This window comes from Netta rufina (assembly GCF_964035555.1).
Source record: "Netta rufina genome assembly, chromosome: 9".
Classification (NCBI taxonomy): Eukaryota; Metazoa; Chordata; class Aves; order Anseriformes; family Anatidae; genus Netta; species Netta rufina.
In genome coordinates this window covers 10,603,709-10,623,508 of record NC_140132.1, presented here as the reverse complement: position 1 = coordinate 10,623,508, position 19,800 = coordinate 10,603,709, and the positions used below count along the sequence as shown (strand labels likewise).

At 44.9% G+C, this 19,800-nt stretch overlaps 2 protein-coding genes across 2 annotated transcripts in view; both read right to left on the bottom strand.

The window, feature by feature from the left end:
• The window catches only part of VPS8 (VPS8 subunit of CORVET complex), a 76,162-nt gene extending 64,748 nt beyond the window's left edge, over positions 1 to 11,414 (bottom strand). The window contains exons 1-6 of the mRNA XM_084291964.1: positions 11,216 to 11,414; positions 10,747 to 10,815; positions 8,925 to 9,055; positions 7,530 to 7,623; positions 6,544 to 6,576; positions 5,060 to 5,114 (exon numbers count right to left, since the gene is read on the bottom strand). Coding sequence (XP_084148090.1) covers positions 5,060 to 5,114; positions 6,544 to 6,576; positions 7,530 to 7,623; positions 8,925 to 9,055; positions 10,747 to 10,815; positions 11,216 to 11,353 — 520 coding nt within the window. The 5' untranslated portion in view covers positions 11,354 to 11,414. The remainder of the gene's footprint in view (positions 1 to 5,059; positions 5,115 to 6,543; positions 6,577 to 7,529; positions 7,624 to 8,924; positions 9,056 to 10,746; positions 10,816 to 11,215) is intronic.
• A 1,512-nt stretch (positions 11,415 to 12,926) lies between these two features.
• Positions 12,927 to 18,382, bottom strand: NME9 (NME/NM23 family member 9; the record flags this gene model as incomplete). The annotated part of the gene is made up of 5 exons (XM_084292118.1): positions 12,927 to 13,058; positions 13,363 to 13,434; positions 14,469 to 14,572; positions 15,439 to 15,496; positions 18,350 to 18,382. The coding sequence occupies 5 exons, from the start codon at positions 18,380 to 18,382 to the stop codon at positions 12,927 to 12,929; spliced, it is 399 nt and encodes a 132-aa protein (XP_084148244.1).
• Positions 18,383 to 19,800: the final 1,418 nt, after the last annotated feature.

Below are 19,800 nucleotides of genomic sequence, written 5' to 3'. Positions count from 1 at the left end.
AGAGAACACAAAGGTTCAAAGTGTGCAGAAGCAGCTCTGCAAGCTGTCAGTCACACCAGGCACTGTTTAGAGATGGAAGTTTTACAAGCCCCGATGCTCACGTTTAAATAAGGATGCACGCAACTTGAGCGACCGTACTGTGACCTGCTGCCCTCACTCCGCACATGAGGAACACGGAGCCACAGCTACGGCAGCATCACTGAAGCAAGAAACGAGAAAAGCACCGTGCGATTCATCCCATCTGCACTCGAGCACAAGGGTGAGCCTTCCGAAGGTCAGCCCGCTGCCCTGGGGCCACAGCGAGCCCCTGCTCCTTCTGCACCAGGGGCAGAGGCAGGGTGCGAGCGGTGTTTCAGCCACCACCACTGCTGCACAGCACGAGCCTGCCTCTGAAACAAGGCCACTGCCCTGCACACAGCTCTCCTTGCTGGGAGGAGGTGGAAGTGAAAATAACCCCACCACAGTACTGGAAAACACCTTGACATCACTGCGGCAAGGGAGCACGTGGCGTAGATCACAGCAGGCAGAAGTTCGCGGAAGGTTTTGGTGGAAGCTCAGAGAGCGCAGATGAACAGCTACAGCTGAAACACAAGTTTCCCCAGAGAGGTATTCCCCAAATGGTGCCTTCAAGGCCCAAAGAGATTCCTTTTCCAGAGCTCTGAAAATACAGTTCATTTATGAAGAGGCCATCTGCTAACTATAAAAATACGCTTAAAAATGTGAATATTGCAGCTTTTGCTATTAAGGGTGAATTGCATTCTTTTGTCTTTCACTTCAGCTTAACAACAGCTTACCCTACCAGTAAGTCAGCACATTGTATACTTGGTATGTCAATCAATAAACAGTTTCCTGTAAAACATGGAAAAGGAAGATCTTTCACAGCTTTCTCTCTGAAAAGGGCAGCAGCTTCAGAATCACTACTTCAAATCCAGCTTTGCATCTTTACATGTGTACTACTTCCAAACCCATTTTCTTCTTCCCTCCACCACAATATCGATTCAAAATAAACAAGACCCTCACCCCCAGATTAAATGCTTTGTAAGACTCAAGTTAGTCCTTTATAAGAAGCAATTGCCAATGCTTGCTCAAGATGCATTTTCAGAATTGAGAAATCATCCCTTGGAAAGCTAACCCCAGAGAAACACATGCCAGGACTTGTCTTTGTTTCAGCCAGTCAAACGATGACAGACAAGAAGGACCCATTAGATAGGATATTTTTAAAAATTACGAATTAAACAGATTAAATCGCTTCCAAGACAAAGCAAGGTGTCTGAATCAGCGAGTTCTCATTAATGAACTCATGAAATAAAGATAGCAGAAGGTTATTAAAGGTTATCCGATGATTTTCCAGACTATCAGTTTTGAATTAAGGCAGATAAAGGATCAAAAAGCATTTTTCCTCATGCTCGAAACAAAGATGGCTATCGATTGACCAGAAAATATTTTTAATTTTTAAATTTAAATAAAGCAGTTCCTCATCTGAAAAATTTCTGGCAGTAACTATTGGTGTTGCTCTCAAAGTCTGAGGTTAAAGCTCTAAGGCACTTTAAAACAGCTCTACAAGTAGAAAATTAAAAACAAGCTTGTGAATTTGAACTAAGTTACCTTCTGGGACATAGGAATAAACATATCACCTGAGAAGTAATCACTTCAGGAGTGCTCAGGTTTTCAACCAGATCTATTCCTTAATCCATGATTTCCCTGAGTTTGAAAGACTTGCTTTATTTCCAGCAGAATTACTCAAATTCTACAAATTTTAAGATGAGATGCTTTCTTCCCACCTCTATTAAGCACAGTACCAGAAAAAACTCTGCCAGGAGGTATCCCCTTGGCCTGGGGATCAAGAGGACAAAAGATGTGAGCTAAAGGAATAGGCTTTGGACACCTTCTCCCTCAGTGACACAACTGTTGTCCCCTACACTAGGGTGTGCTGAACCCTCCTGCCCAACTTGAGCTAATAAAAACGATTACTCTGAGCAGGGGTTAAGGCACAGCACCTATGACTACCACTGCTCCCTCCTCAGCTGCACACCCGGTGCTCAAGCAGGTGCCCCAGAAGTTGCTGTCTGCGTGCATGTGTTCCAGTTTCTGGCTCGTGGCTCCCTGCATCAGGTCCCTGATCCACAGCGCTCCCACACAGGGCTGTCAGGCAGAAATAGGCAGACGGTGATCTCATGGAAGAGCCCTGCTTTGTCCTGCCCTGAAACAACGCCTTTGCAAGCAGCTACAGACCTGTCCTGCCCTGAAGTATTAAAAATGGCACATTTACATGTTCCTCTGCTCTTGCCCTGAGAATTTGGAAGCGTTTGGTACACGTGCATTCAAGAACCAGTTCCCAGACCGGCCAGCAGTAATGTCCACTGATGGGTACTGCCCTGCCTTCTTTCTTGCTGCTTATCTGGCGCCTTAAATTCTGGCAGAGAGTAACCTAGCACATGAACATGCAAACCGGGCAGGACGGGAGTTGTTCATGCAGGGTACATGCACAGTGCGGTATTACCGTACCTTTTCCTTTCAGTCCACACAGAAAGGGTCAAAAGAGGAAAGAAAAAGCCAGAAATCAATATAAAAGAAAGGAGAGAAGTACAGAACAGCATATGTGATAATCCTCAGAGAACCTTTGGATTTTGCTGATGGTGCTTTCTTTTGGTAACTTTTGGCCTTTTGATTTGTTCAGTTACCCGGGAGGATGCTGCGATATAGCTAATGCGCTAAAACTAAGCGGTTTAAAAAGCATGTAGTCACTGAGGAAAACTGAGTTTATAAACTGAGTTCAGTGAATTAAAGACAAAAAGAGAACAGAAGTGTGCAGGAATCAGTCCTGACTCCGTCTGAAACAAAGTTGGATGACATACCATTCCTCACCACCTTTAAATTGTAGCACAGACTTACAGAGTATTTTAGGCTGCAAGGTAGTTATGGCCTAAATTATTACGGGCCAGGGACAGGTATGACAGTCCCTGGCCCAACTCTGCTGCTCCAAGCAGGGTTGATGAGATCAGCTTGCTCAGGGCCCTGCTAAGTTTTGCATATCCCAAGGAAGCTGATTCTGCAACCTCTATCAACCCCTATTCCAGTGCTTAACCATCTACATGGTAAAAAAAGATAATGATAATAATCAGAGCTTCATACACTGCAAGCTGAGTCCACTGCTTCTTATCCTAACACCATGGACCTTTGAGAAAGGTCCAGTTCTCTCTTTTCTATGCTTTGTCATTAGCTAGTAGAAGACAGCAATATAGTATCACCTTAGCTTCTTTTTCTCCATGAAGAAGAAGGCCCCTTCTCTCAATCTCTCCTTATACATCACATGCTTCAGTTCCCTAACCATCTCGGTGACTCTCCGCTGGGCTCACTCCAGTACCTCCATGCCTCTCTTGTACTGAAGAGCCCCAGACTGGACACAGGACTTCAGATGTGGTCTCACAAGTACACAGCAGAAGGAAATAATCATTTTCTTCCACCTGCTGAAAGCCCTTACGATAATACAGCCCAGTATGTGACTGTATAAACAATAACTTTATAGGTTTCAATAGAACAGAAAACTTTAAGCCCTTGTTGCAAGTATGTAGAGAAATTTTTAGAGTATTAACATTTAGTAACAGTCAAGGACCTTTCAATCAGGAAAAAAAAACTAGCATTCTGCCAGGTATTCCACAGGCCACAACATTGCCTTCGGAAGCTACAAACTATATAAAGGTGCAAAGATCATGGTGAAAGTAACAGTAAATGTGTTGGTCCAAAACCAATCAAGAGTGTAACAAAGAAAACTTTGCTATACACACCTGCTGAACAAAACAAAACCTTATGAAATGTACAAACTGAAATACCACTGCGTTTTAAGCTTCTCTGACATTCAGTGATCAATCCTCTGGAGTGGGACTGGATGCAGAAATAGTCACAACAAAGTAAAGAACGACCCTTCCTCTTCGCATGCTTATGTAGACTCCCAGAGCCCTTTCTGGAATGTAAAATGCTAAAAATCTCTCTTATGACATCTGCAGAGAACAACTTCTTGTTCAAAAGCTTCCCAACTGCATCAAGTGTCCACATAGAAAGCCAGCGATCAGAAAACCCCAGTAAAAAAAATCTTTTGTAGTAGCTCCACATACTGGGCAAATTTTAGAAAAAACATGATGATCTACTCCTAAGATCTCACTAAGACTATATGCTGACTGTAGTAAAGAGGTTAGTTACACTCAGATTAAGTACACCCTGCAATTATTTATATTTTGAATTCAGTAAATGGTTTAAATTCTAGATTCCCAAGATGCGAGCTTTACACTGTCACAGTCCTTCCCATCTGTCTGTTGTACCCTGTCCCCCCACAACTTTTGGTCTCTTGAATAATTTCAGCCAACTTTGAAAGAAAACATAATTACACTTCTAAAATTGTTAAGGATTTGGTGCTGCACAGACATAATATATGGTAGCACTTCAAGAACAGCTCTTACCTAGCTGTTGAACTGGCTAGTCAGAGGCACAACCTCAGATATTTTTAATTTTATTGACTTTGAGACAGGTTGGTGGTAAGAGAAAGAACAACAGAAAGAAGGGATGAAGAGGTGACAGGTCCAAGAGAAAGCCAGGGAAGGTGAAGCCTATGATGCAAGTCTGCTGGTAGCTATGGGTAGAAGCTCCCCTTCTCAAGCAATACACTTAATTTTCCTAATCCTAGCAGCTATTATCTCAAAAGGGAGAAGATTAATACTGTACAAGACTGATGCATACGGATTCTGGTTTCTTTGACATCAAAACTTAGTAAGTTACACATAAAAATGGAGAAAAGGTTTTTTATACAACAGCCAAGGAGCTAACTTCCTTGATATCCACATGCCAATCCCCAGCAAATCAGAAGCAAGAACTATGCAAATAAGGACAAATGAAATAATACTTGTACTTTATTTCTTTGCTGAAAGAATGTTATAGTTAGCACAAACAATACATTAAAATAAATCCACCCTGCAATTGTATCTTTAGCTAGTTTGGGGATTGTTTGTTTTGTTTGTTTTTAAGATCATTAACGTGCAAAAAAAATAAAGCTTTATTTTTAACTTACCAAAAATCAGAGCTAACCCATGAGAAGTCCCCACTGCTATCAGATTTGATGCTGCCTGAAAAAGTCACGTAGAAAGATTGAAAATTGAGAAATGTCAGCCATAAATCCACCACTTATAAGTCTCACTACACTCATGCAAAGTTTACCAGAGAGAGAAGATTTAAGAAGGTTAAACGGTTATTATGTACAACCATTTTCTAACATACAAGCGGCAGAAATTTCCTACGTGAAAGCTGGAAAAGTATTACACCTGTATGATCATAATCCAGATTTTCTCAGGTTCAGGGGGCTGCCTTTTCCTCTGTTCTTTGAAATTCAAATGCTCAGAGTGTTCCCACAGTGTGTTCCTTCTCTGTAAAGTCAGCCTCATTCTTTTGGTGTGGTAGCTGAGGGTTTATATAATATTCATATATTTATATTTATAATATTTATATAATATTCAGAGGGTTTCCTTCACTGAGCTGCTACATCCATATCTGAACTTTTCTACAATCCTGGGCAGCGCCAGTACCCTGAAGAGACATTGTGCAGCAAGCCCAAAGACTCCAACTCCCTTCTGGAAGAGCTACATACAGCCACAAGAGTTTCATCGTGCCTGCAGACTGCACCTCAGTAAAACTTCATAGCAGATCTAGAACTGATGTAATGCTGTAAGTCAGATGAAAAAAGTAAAGTGCTTAAAAGTCTGGAGTATTTAAGTATAGTTTTCCATCCGACATGTACCTCAGTCACACAGGCTTTCAATTTTGCTGTGCAGACCTAGTGTCCAGTTTTTCTTTTTAACCAAAAAGTATCGTTTCTTATGGATTGCTGCTACTACAGTCAAAATGACCAAGTACATCTTTGTTTTCTTCATAAAATATTAAAACCTATTTCACAATGACAGGAATATTTAAGTATTTCACCTACTTAAAGCCTTTCTCTGATTACGAGCAGCTTTACTTTCGATATATTTTAATTAGCATGCTTGACTTCAAGAAATTTAGTGCAAATTGCTAAGCAGGAGTGTCCTTCAAAAGGCTTTTAGTGAAATTTTATACATTAAGATCGTATTTCAGTTACATCAGAGCAACAGAGATTTTGAACTCATCACTTTATGAGCACTTCATTTCAAATGTCTTTAAAGCATTGTTAGCAGTCAAAGCAATGACTGGCAAAGAAGACATGGGTAGGAAAATTCAAAGTGTTCCATAGATGAACACTTACATCATGGGGAAACGTTAGGTGATCAACTAGCAAGTCCTGGTGATGAAATGGAAAAGGGGAGAGTACGGGGCTTGGTCAGCAGAGGGGCAGCTGAGCACTTAGGAAAGGTTGAACTCTGCTCCCAGAAGCTAGATCTTTCATGTTGCCTCTGCCACCCTGATTTAACAATTCTTGGCAAGGATAAGACTAGGCATGCATTTATCAGCTGTATTAAATTACTGCTTCAAATTTACCGAACTTATAAACAACTACACGGTGCTTGGAATTTGAGTACTTACTATAGCAGTGGGCAAGCCAGCATCCACTTTGTCCTAGAAGAACAGGACATGTTATAAATAAGAGGTAGAACTCCCAGCTCAATGCATCTCTCTAATAAGCAGAGCTAGAGAACACATTAAACCAACACAAGTCACATTTCAACAGTTCCAGTAGGGCAGAACCTGCAGAGAGAACCACTGGCTAGAAAAACCCAGAGAGAATGAGAAAGTGCACAGAAATGGAGAGCCAGTAGAACTGCCTGTAATTCCATAGGAAAGTTGCTGTCATGTTCTCAAAACAGTCTCACCTGAATAACAATTTTTGGTATTCTCTACGTACACAGCATTGATATCCAATGCAAAACCACTTTGCTCTTAAGCACACGTTATTAGCTTCCCATTTGGGTTGCTCACCCATACCTCCCTCAACGAAACAAGCTACAGCACACTAACGTTCAGACTCCAGTCACACAACCATCCTAAAAACACAGATGAGTCACCTGTATTTTATTTTAACAAGCTACCATACGTGCTGCAGAAATAACGTGCTTTATAAATCTGTGCCTTAACTCTGGCCTCAGTCAGTTTTCCCCTGGCAGCAAAAACTCCAGGCAGGCCTGAAGTGCAGTCACAAACCCAGGAACATGTGAGCCTGGGATGAGTGCGTTCTGTGCCTGCTACAGGCATTAAGCAAACCTGCTTCTAGCATCTTTAAGCAAGCAGAACAATAGTACTCCTATCATTTTATATTATTTTTTCCCATTAGCTTTACTAACATCTAGCAACACAAACTAGTGTTAAAGAGGACCTACCATGTTGCTGCTGCAAGATCTCAGCTAATACCTGATTCACTCCTAGCTAGAGATTGCTAGCAGTACTTTAAGTAGCAAACACGTCAATATTATCCATAACTAATGGGGAGAGGGAAGAGAATACACACATCCCTCTACAACAGAGCAGGCTGGCATTTTAATTAATGAATGCAACCAGCAGAAAAAGACACTTACTGCTGCAGATACAATCTGGGCAGAAATTCCTTTCAGAAGCGAGAGTCGTATAACTGATCCATGGAGAGAAAGAGAATCTGGGAGTTTTTTCTTCCTAAGAAAACAAGAAACAAACCAAATACAGCTTTAGAACTTTTTCTAACCCACAGCTAAACCAATATGTAAATTCTGCACGCACCCATAACCCCTGCATTCTTATTCCTGAAGCCCACATGCCCAGAATCAAATCGACATGAAATTATTAGCAAAGCTTACAATGTACCACTGTACCTGCAAAGTATTTGTTTTAAACTCATCTCCTGGGGAAAAAGAAAGCCCTTCAAACAAATATTCAACTTCATGCATTTATCTGCAAACCTTAGCATTTATTAATAAAGCCCAAAAGCAACACTTTTGCTCTTTAATTCAGCTTTTAGTGAGTCAGGAAGCTCCAGCCTCTAAAGGTGAACATCTGAGGAAAATAAAAAGTTGAAAAAGGCTCACTAGCAGAATACAGACCCTTGGGAAAACTAAATGTATGCTTCAAGAATAACATTCGATTCAAACACAGCTGATTTTATGTGAAAGGTAAATGGTGGTGTTTATGGAGAAAATATCTTTAACAAGTAACAAGTGAACAAGTGTACAGGGGAAAGTACCTTCTAAAAAGCTGTGGCATACTATAGCACACAGTACAGAGAAATGCCCCATGAAAATTAGATTTTTATTTTTTTTTGCCACACTCCACCAGAAAGTTAAATTTCCAAAACTCCAGAAGTAACACATAAAACATTTGGTTCTTATCTCTCCAGAGGCACATAAACGCATGGCTCGCAAGTAGGTTGGCAAAACATGTTGCTAATAGCCTATGTTATGGCTAAGGACCCATTTTATTTGAAAAAGTTCACCAGCATATACCACAACACACTGCCTCATAGCCTTGTATCCTATGCAATCACTCATGTAACAATCATAACATCAGGGAAACCAAACACCAACTTCTTATGGCATGTAAGAAAGCCATAGGAGTGACTCAGGATGTGGATGAAGCCCTCACATTTCATTAATTAATGAGACAAGTCAGCAGCATTACAGCTAACTACCACATTCCAGACTGCTTTTAGATGTCAAGATTAACATTCCACTTAGAGGAGCAACAGCAGTTCACTCACCTTTTAAAAATACGACCAGCTGCTTGCAGGCTCAGGAAGTCAACAGACTTCCATCAAATCTTTGAAAGATTTTCTTTAAAGTAAATATGGTTCAGTGTTTTAATATCATCATTAACATTCAAATAAATTTTAATACTCCATTCCCATGAAATGCACTTATTGCTCAAACAGGCTAACTCTAACGGATATATGCAGTGCTGCTTTAAAATTCATTTAACCTTCCAGGCAATCAGTCCTGTGGTACCTTTTCAGGTGTGTCCGGTCCCCACTGTCAGAACTTGCTACAGAAGATGTGTCATAGGAATGTGTATCCGTGTTATCAATGTTCAAGAGAAAGGGATCCTCCAGAATGAAAGACTCTTCTTCATCATCAGTCTGAAGGAAGAGAATCACCACAGCTTAGTAAATGTTCAAAATGCACAACAACCTAACTGAAACAACAGAAAAATAGCATCAATAACACAGGAAAAAGAAATAGAAGCTGAAGATAATAAGATAGTCTGCCTTAGAAAAACAGAACTATCATTTCACTGAACTGATATCGTTGAAGAACCAGTTTTCGGAACTCTCAATACTCACAGATGTAGGCTGGATAGAAAGATTTTAACAAATCTTTCTTCCCCATGTATGATTTATTCTTTCAAACTTTTAACAGACTTTTCAGTAAGCTGTTCTCAAGTGTCTCCAGTTGCCACGAGAAGGCATAAAGCTGTTATCATGTGCTCCTCCAGCAGTTGCCCAAACGGTGGCTAAGGGTCTACCAGCACCGCTGGCTGCTATGAGCCCAGGGTCTTTAGCAAGAGTGTGGCCAGCAGGAGGGCTGACAGTGCCCTGACTGGGGTCCTCTGCTGGTGTTCTCTCTCTACTCAGCCTGGAATTGTTTTTATGTTATTTTTAAACGGCCATTGTCCCACTGTCTTCTAAATTCCTTACAGTTCACGTTACCCTTGAAGCACAGAGCCAGAGAGCGCAAACAGTACTCCACCTACTGCCAAAGAGAGATCAGAGCAGGTGCTCAGTCAGGTTGTGCTCCATGCTAAAATCCTTTTCAGCAGATCCTTTGGCAGTCATTCCCACCCTGTATGCACTGAGATAAACAGCACTGGATAAAACTCTGTTTGTCTGCACTGACCTATGTTTTCTTCGGGTGACCGCAGCTCCACTGCCCTGACGTGGATGTGACTGCAGCCTCCGCTTTGGTACCACCCCAATCCAGTACATCCCCCCTGCCTTCACCAGCACAGGCATCAACACAAACAGGTCGCACCCCTGCACACCACCACTCAATATCCCCTTCTGCACGGGCAGCAAGTCGCTGATGAATATTCCTCTAGTTCCAAGTCTATATCCAACTGTCTGGGACATTTTATGCCTTTATTAGCGTAGCTTTTTGAAAGAAGTAACCCGTCCCAAACACTTTGGACTTCCAATGAAACCAGTATAAAGGAAACCACCAATTCCCTCAACTTGCTACAAAGCCTATTTCCTTGGAGTTTGCTTTTACTTCCACACCCTTCTTTTACCTTTCTAAAAACCGTTCTACTGGAAAACACAAACAGAACTGGGGGGGAGGCAAAGTCAGTCCTCCCCTGCAGCGTCAGGCATTGAGAGTTTGTTACTCCCACCACAGGGCTAAACACGTGCAACAGACTACGTAAACAGAGTTGTGAAGGAACTAGTTCTCATCTCCTCCCATGTCTTAAAAAATTGCTCAGAGTTGGGTAGTGTTTGTTTGTTTTAAAGCTAAAAATAAAGTTGTTTGATGCCCCTGACCTTAAAGGACAGCATAGCCTCCAGGTGACTGTCCAATTCCACAGCTGAACACAGTTAATTTCAATGGAAACCCCTTATGGTTCAGCCAGGAGTACTTCAACTGAAAAATGCAGCTCTGCCTTACAGTGCAGCAATTACTTGAACGAACATATGCTTTGTCAGCCATTAATATCAGGAAATTATGGGGTTATGCAACTTTATTTCCCAGAAGAAAACACGAGGCCAGCCAAAGGAGCAGAGGGTGCCTCAGCTCAGCGCACCCTCGCGCTGCAGCCGGCTGCTAGGCCACTCACCTCGTTTAAGATGCTTTCCAGCGTCGGAGGGGTGTCAACTTGAGGAATGTCGAATTCTTTGTCATCGATCTGGACAGCAGAAAGCACAGGCTGCCTTTAGGTTGCCCACACCACCTCCCGAGCTCGTTTCTAACTAAAGAAAAAGCAGCCAAGCGCACACCCCTCTGATCCACCTCTGCGCGAACACAGCGTGTAGGCGCAGATTTCCTGATTTGAAGCTAACTGCCTGAAATTTGACGTTAAAAGGGGGAATTTCGGGTTTTCAGCACGGAAAAAGGAACACGAGGGGTTCCTCAGCGAGGCACCACCGGCTGCCCCCCGCCCTGCCGGGCCCCGCGGCTGCCCGAGGATAGGGCAGGGGCAGCGGGGACGGGACGGGGAAAGGGACGGGACCGGGACCGGGACCAGGACCAGGACCGGGCCGTACGGACCGGGGGGGGACCGCGGTGCCGCAGGGTTGGGGCCGCACCAGCTCGCTGCGGGAGTCCAGCTCGCGGTCGAGCTCCGCCACGCTCAGCCGCGGAGCGGGAGGCCCCGGGCCCGGCAGCCCGCCCGGCTCAGCCTCGGCTCCCGGGGGGCAGGATCCCGGCTCCTGAGCCGCGTCCATGGGCGGCAGCGGGCCGGGGGCGGCGGCAGGCCGGGAGCGGGCCGGCACCGCCGGGACTCGAACCCGCGGCCCCACACGCGCCCCGCCCCGCGCCGGCGCAGCCGCTGCGGCTCCCCCTGCGGCGTTAAAGGGGCCGCGGCGCCGGCAGGAACTTTGTTTTTAATTAATTAATTAATTTATTTATTCTTTAAGACGTGCGCCTGGTCGGTTACACGCGGAGAAAGGTTCCCCTGGTGTCCCCGCAGCAGCTACTGGGGTGTTTTGGGTTCCAGCTTCAGCAAAAGCATGTAGCAAGGGCCAGAAGAGCAGCCTGCAGCTGCACCTGCCTTTCCTAGCCAGCCTTCCCCGTGTTCTTCCCGAAAAGCTGCCCCCTTTCCTTCCTGGTTGGAGAAGGCTTCGTCTCGTGCCTAGCAGCAAGAGCACACGGAGGAGCAGGGAGCATCCTGAGGGGCTCGTTAGGCGCCAGCCGTGTCTGCCAGGCAGGGCCCCAGCTCCACCTGCAGCAGATCCGCAGCAGTGCGAGCAGAGCAGCTGCCTGCCCAGCACCACCCCGCCACTTCTCCCTCAGGTGCCTGGCAAAAGCCAGAGGAAAATCATTCAAAGAAACAGGCTGGTCAGCAGCACCAGAGCACTGCCCCCCCAGAAGGAGCTCGCAGTTACCCACACAGCACCTTCTGTATTTTGAAGATGCCCAAAGACAAGCAGGTTAGAGGCAGGAAAGTCAGGTTTGTTCCTTGGAAATGCCCAATTTGAGCATGTACGAGAAGGCTGCCCTCACACCAGCTGGGCTGGGGAGGGCCTGCGGCTGCCTCTGGTTTCAGCCCCCAGGACCATCCAGGATTAGGTGCCCCGAGCACACACCCCATAGCAGCAGTGCAGTAGTAGGAACCTGGAACCAAACCAGGGTTGTGACACTTACGACAACAGAGGTCTCAAGGCTGAGGAAAGATTTAATAACTATCTAAGGAAATCATCAGTGACATGGAGAAGGTGTCTGGGGAGTAAGAGTCATTTTGCTGTATGAGAACTAAGGGGATTCACCGTTACCACTGCACAGCAAGTTGAGATCAAATGAAAGGAAGCACTTTTTCAGAAACACTGTTCCCTACTACACTCGCAGCAGCAGGTCGCTGCAGTTTGCTGGGCTCTGACACCAGAGCTTGCTGCTGGAGGGAGGAGAAAAGTTGCCACAAAACACCCCAGAGCTGCACAGCAGACACTACAGACCACACCAGCCGCTGAAAGGCAGACTGATTGCACACAGTGATATCCACGTACAGGCTGCAGGTCCTGCACAGCAAGGAACAGAAATGACTAAGACTGCAACGAAGTGTCATCCACCACAGCCTGAGAAATGCCATCACAAACAGACCTGTTAGATATTCTAGAACTAGAAGCCAAGAAGGTAGCTTTAAGGAATAAAATTAACGCTTGGGATGGGTGAACAGGTCAAGACAAAACACACTATAGTTTCTCTTGGAAAATGCTGGATGACAAGGAAGTACCCCTACTTTAGAGCTATGCTGGCACTAGATAATGAACCTTTCCTCCGGCACGAGGAGAAAAGCACGATTCAGTGCTTGGTTACCACCACACGCTCCCCGCCATGTTCTAAAACCTTCCTTTCCATTGCCAGATGTTCCAGAATGGTCTTCTGCAGCAACGGTGCATTCGCTCCTCTTACAACAGCTACCAGTTCTCCTCCCTGAAAGGTGTGAAAAGCAAGTCTGTCAGTAAGTTAGTTCACAGCAGAGCTCTCCGAGCTCTGGAAATCATCAGAGGAGAACATCACATATCACTTTGTGTACCAGGCTGAGCTGCTCTGCTCCAAAAGGAAGGGAAACTTTGGAACAACCTTCGTTGTTGTTCCTGATCAGTCTTAGGGCAAACTGAAGCAGCATGTGACAGAGTGAGGTCCTGCGGTAGGACAGCTCTCAAAGGGGACAGTTGTTCCCATTGACAAGTCATATTTATTGCTATGCAACTACTGTAAAAAGATTGTCACTCACTGCATAAAACAGAAAGACAGGCTCGCATTTTCCTCTGTATTTTTCCAGAGCATCAATGGAATCAACTTCAGCCTAAAAGGAATGTAAAATAAAACAGCTGTTTCTAAAAAATGTTTCTGCTTCAGAGGACTACACATGCAACAGACTGGACCTGAACATCCTCAACTGCCTACTCTCATCCCTTATGTACAGCGAAGCACCTCTGGGCCCCAGTCTTATGGGCTAAAATGACAGGGGTCAGAGCGAGTTCTCTCAGCTCAGCATCAGAGACACAAGAAGCAGGCAGATGTCTCTGGGAGATTTTGCCAGCAGTGGTTTGCACAGCAGCTGGAGGTTGCTGAAGGCTGCGTGACATGGAGTTTTGAGCATCTCCAAGAAACAGTGCCCCACAGCCTCTGCAGGAACTTGTCCCAGTGTCCTGACCACTCCTATTGTGAATGCTTTTTTCACCTTGTATCTATTGGAATTTTCCCTGCTGCAAGGTGATCTTGTTGCCTCTTGTTCTTTCACTCTGTACCATTCAGAAACATTTGTCTCTGCCTTCTCTAATAACGCTCCATTAGACAGGTGAAGACAGCTATTAGATCTTTTCTTCTCCAAAGCAAAGAAATCCAGCTCTTTCAGACTCTCCCCTGTACATCAGAGGAATACATATGCCACCGATTCTGTCTAGCTTAAGCAGTTTGCTGCAAACTGCAGAAGCAATTACTATGAAAAGTTCACCACATCAGTAAACACACAACTGCCAACAAACTTGTCATCTTGCCAAAGAAAAACAGCAAGTTTATTGGCAGGGCTAAGGCAAGAGCTAGACTGTGGTAAAATATGAAAAACAGGAAAAAAATGATCAGTTGCCTTCACGTTTTCAGATTGCTTCTGCAAAGGAGAAGAAGACAAGTACAGAAATGTTCAAGCCTGAAAATTCTTAATGATATAAGCTGTTATTGATGTAACCGACTGCCTGCATCCAGCAGACTTACACAAGCTGGAACTTCTGCACTGTTACCATTTTGGCTGAATATTAGAAAGATAAATTACTTCAGCCTTTAGTTACCTGCTAAATTCAGGGCAATGGTTATTTTAAGCTGTGCTACATTGGATCTTACCACAGCAAAATGCAGGAGGTCACTGCTGACTTCATTCCTTATTTTTCGGAAAAGATCCACTACTGCTTTGCAGGGACCACACCAGGCTTGAAACACATCAACAACTACAAGCATGAAAATGTATAAGAAAAAGGTCAAAATCAGCCTTTTTAGACCAATAGGCTGGCTTGTGCACTTGTCCTCTTTGCACTGTAATCTTCTGGAAGGGGACTACAAAAAGGTTGCTAGTACAATAATTAGAAACTTGAAAACCTCTGAGAATTTTAGTACAATAATAAGAAACTTGAAAGCCTCTGAGAACTGGGGTGCCCCACAGTGACCCCTGTGGCACCACCCTCCTAGGGAAGGAGATATGCTTAAGGTCTGTCTGAACCCCTCAAGCCACAGCCTGTGGCTGTTGTTCCCAGAGGTATGTTTGCAGTGTGGCATGACACTTAAAAGCACCTAGAAGGAGATTATGGATTCAACTCTGAAGTAGAAACTATCGTACTCTTTCAAGGTTTCCATTGCTAGATGAGTGTGTGAAATCACATTATGAAATATCAAGCTAATAACAATGGTATGGAGGAGTTGAGAAGAAATATTTATATGGCTGATCCCCTGGAGGTATCAGATTTTCTAGGGAGACCTGCTGCACAGGGGAAGAGCACGCAATGCTTACCTAATCATCCCTCTAACCTCCCTACCCTCAGGAGCCAGGACAGTCCTGCTCCAAGTGGGTGGCTAGACTGGAGACTCCAGAGTCTCATGCTCCAGTGGTGCCATTGTTTCACGGTAACTGTCCCACAGAAGGCAGAAAAACTGATCTCCAGCTAGTCTTGCATCTACAGTGTTATTTGTTCTTTCCACTCAGGGCAAGAGAAACAGGGTTTGACTGAAACATGCATACCAGTAGAAACTAATTCCTGACAGGACTGGAGTCATTTTAACATGGAACAAAAGAAACCTCAGATGTTGACCAAGCCCTTACCAATGAGGCCTTTGAGACACAGCATTTCTTCCCAGAGTTCCTGGCTATTGATGTTAGTCTGTGTGAAAATTTAAAAACAGCAAGAGCAACAGTAAGTCACCAGGTAGCTATAAACATACGGACACATCATTGCATTCTTGCATGTAAGACAGACATCAGACATACAGAGGTATTGCTATCTGAACACTTCAGAAAAAACCTTCTGACTGCAATCCTCTCACCTCTGGTCCGCTGCGCAGTGCCAAGCTGTGCTAGAACATGGGTGGGAGACCTCTCAGAAAAACCATGCAGTCAGCTGAACTCAGATACTCTTCCCCCAAACTCTTATTCCTCCCCTCCTTCCCACATGCTCTTGCTACTACTGGACGCCAGCTCTCAGGGACCCATCAGCAAGCCAGCTAACCCTGAGGAACAGTTTAATGGATTAGAGGCCTAAGTTGTCTCAGAAGGAAGGAAAGGCACATGGAAAGGAGAGGAGCATCCACGCAAATGCAAGCCCTCCCCCTTTTAGCTGCAGCGACCATTTGAACAGTCTGGTTGCTTGCAGACCCCCGCATCAGTTTGCGGAGAGACCAAAAGTTGTTCTGGGGTCTGACTGAGGAAACAGCCTCTGCATCTTGGCAGGGCATCAGCATCATGGCCAAATGACCAGTCTCCCAGCTGAACCTACCAGGTGGTGGTGTGTATCCACATTTATTGTGCCCCAGTCTCCATCTTAGCTACAGGACACCACTCTGTGTTTTCTGGGTCCTTTGATGTGCAAGACAAGAGGCTGCAGCTGAGGGATCACCTAAGGCTGCAGCTGTGAAAGCAGCATTCAGGCTGACTCCTTCACCAAACCCAGGGACACATTCATCCTTCTCAGCTGCAAGCCCTCTCTCCCTCCATTAGTAATTTCTTTCCTCCCTCACTCCAGGTAGCTTTGCTTGAAGCAGGAACGAAGTGACCCCTGTGACAGGCTGTGGGATGCCGCACCATGGGCTGGTCGTGCTGTTAGAACACCACACTGCTCTCCAATAACTCCAGCAACCTCCTTTGCTGACCAGCCTGTTTCTGTAAGCGTAGGTCATGTGAGAGCAACAAAGAATAATTTTCACAGGGTCTTGTTGCAAAGAAAATAAATAAATAAATAAGGATCAGCATGAGATACTCGAGTGTCAGCAATAACACGATACACTAACCGTGCCAACAGGACATGCTAAAAATGCTGAGCTGGACTTAAAGAGGAGAAAAAAAGGGTGAAAGCCCAGGGTTAGTAGTGTTTGGTATTTTTTTAAACAAATTGTTCTGAAAATTTGGACTCTTTAAAGAAGCGACTTTACAGAATCACCCTGCTGTTACATTGGTAATACAGTTTGTTGCTGCTGTGCTGATAGTGAACAATTAAGATTCTTAATAACTTTCTCAGTTGGTATCATTAATCCTAAATACATTTTGTCTATGCTGGAACACAGTATGTTGCAATAAGGCTAGCTACTATTCAATAATTAACACCAACACACATTAAAGGACTGTCAAAATTGCAAAGTAAAGAATTTGAAGAGTGGAAATTCCCATGCAAATTAAGCGGCCGGCCTTTTACAGATTTTCAGAGGCGTTACTGGAGGTCACACTGTACAGTTTCTCCAGCACCCCACCGCACTCAGAGAATGGGGAGTTGTTCAAACACCTCTGTTTTCCTGTTCAGCATATGACCCAAAGCCTAATTTTTTCAGCGAACATCTGCAGAATTAAGAAGTGTAATTTTTCCAGGTATCATCAGTGCAAGGACCACCCTCATAGTGTTTCAAGAATGTTAATGAGTTCAACTCATTTATGATGATTATAATTTGCAATAATGAGTTCGACTGATGGACTTGGAAAGCAATGCCAAGGCTGTTTAAAGTGCTTTGCTGATTTGAATGCCCAGAGGCAGCTAGGACTTGCTTTACTCTGACACAACCAGAACTTTTCTAGGACATCACATCGTGTCCCACACGAGGTTCATATATATCCACCTGCAGATGTGAACAACCACATTCTTGCAAGCCTAGGCCAGGCTCTCCTAAACTGGGTGTATATTCAGTTGCCAAAGGTGAAAAATCTTGTTTAAATTACATTCCCCATCACATACGAACACAGGGAGACAAGCAGCATAAATAATTTCTAGCTTAACAAAGTGATCATCCTTCTCATACAAACGCTCAAACTTTCACCCCATGTTTTCCAATTCTTACAGTGAACAAACAAGGTTATGTACTTCTTCCTTCACTGTCTCTCTTATGTAAAGAAATTCATTCAAAGTTTCAAGATGTTAATGACCTACTTTTGGGCTTTTTCTATGATTTTGCATGCTAATCTGCTCTCAGAAATCCCCTCTCTCCTCCTAACAAAGCATCATGAGGTCTCTTGCACAGCGTAAATAGGGAAAATTTACTCTGTGCATCATTGTGAAATAGTTTTTTTCAGCCTTTGAATTCTTCTTGCACCTCCTAACTTTTTTTTTCCAGCTTTGCATCAACCTTTCTAAATAAGTGAACTGGTCAGAAACATTCAGTGAGAGACTCAAAAAACAACCAGGAGAATGCCCCTTTCCCCTCCTGGTCTCTACTTCTGGAAGTGCTACGAACAATCCTGTGAAACATCCATGGGTGTTCTTTGAAAGCAGCCACACCGCAGGACAGTGCCAGCACGTTAACAGCCCTTCAACACAACCTGTAGGGAACTCTCTGCACCCTGGCTCTGGGGAACATAGCTCACTTGCCATCGCTTCCCACCTGCCTTCAGGAATACTTTTCCACCATGAGGTCCTCGCAATAGGGCTCTGCCAGAAGAATGCAAGTTACCCTAGGACTGAACATCATTCCTCCCACTGTTGTGAGTTTAAAAGATGTTTTAAAAGGCATTTCTATCACAGCTGGCTCCTACTGACCTGAAGGACTACCTCCTTTTTCTTTGCAGCCATTCTTCTACAGCAACAAGGGTCCTTTGAGCAGCACCCCCCAGTGCAAAGCCCAGCAGAAGTCTTCTAATTATGCGAATCCAGCTGCTGGCCAACCTGCAGCACAGAGAAAGCTTTTCACTTGTCTTTGCTCCTCTCTCCGGGACATACTGCCTTTCACATCATGCAAAAGGTGCGGGGTTGGAGATGAAGTGCTGCTGCAGGGCCTGAACTGCCGCACACCTCCAAAACCGCAGCAGGAGCCCCCCACCCCGTCCCAAGAGAGTTGCAGAAGGGCCGAGGCCGGGGCCTGGCGGTACCTGCGCGGCAGCTGGCAGCACCCCAATGCTGCTACCGCAACCCTGGCAACGTGGGGAGGAGCAGCAGCACAGCCTGCCCCGCTCCCCCTGCTCGGCAGTGCTGCAGCCAGGAGGGTTTGGCTCCGTCACCTCCGTGATTCCCCTCGCGGGAGCCAGCCCTGACCTCCCCAGCACCGAGCAGGGGGGGGTAAGCTGCTGGCCACACTCCAAATGCAGCTCAACTTTAAAAGCTTTCTCCCCTCCTCGTTTGCAATAAGAGCGCACTGCTGGGTTGCAGTCAGGCCCGCAGGGCGATGCCAGTTTCGGCAGAGCTGCTGCTCACCCTTGCTGACTCCTGTGCCCAGGGTCCTCAGGCTCCAGGAGCAGGCCTCAGGGGGCTTCTTGTCTCATGGCGGCCTCCAGCTGGACAAGGTCTCTCCTGGCTGAGAGTCTGGCTTCTGGCACGTCCACTGCTCTCCCTCATTGCCACTGCCAAGCCCAAGGGACACTGCCCAGTGCCTCCAGCACCAGCTCAGAGGAGCAAGCTGCACCCCTGAACACCCCCAGCAGCTTTTTGTAAAGTCCTCAGCCTTCAGTAAAGTCCTGATCATTTTGGCCACAACTGGATTTTTACATGTTTACACCTATCGTGTCCTTACATTTCAGGATTGCTAGACAGTCCTCTTAGTAAACCAATTTTGTAATCTTCAAGAATTTAATCTCATGCACCTCCATTATTCTTCTGCCTTTATGCTTCAGCAGTTTCATGCTGGAGGCGTAGCAATTACTACACAGCTAAAATCTGTAAATAGATTTTAAAAGATATGAGATGCTTGCCTTAAAAACATACTGACACAAGATGCTTTTGAGCACATCGCATAGCTTGTCTCAGTACCACGATGTGAATCTGTGACAGGAACAACAGGCAAATTTTAAGTCTCACTTGACTTTGAGTGGGAGAGACTGCTCCAAATAAGCTGGGGGAGGTGAGGTACAACCAAGCATACCAGTTGTCAGATAACTAGCATGCCAAACTCCACGAAAAACTGTGCTTTTGGACACACCTTCACAGATTGGCCATCATCACTGGACCCTCTGAAGAGATATAAAGATAGAACATATAAAAATTGATTATGATTGGTT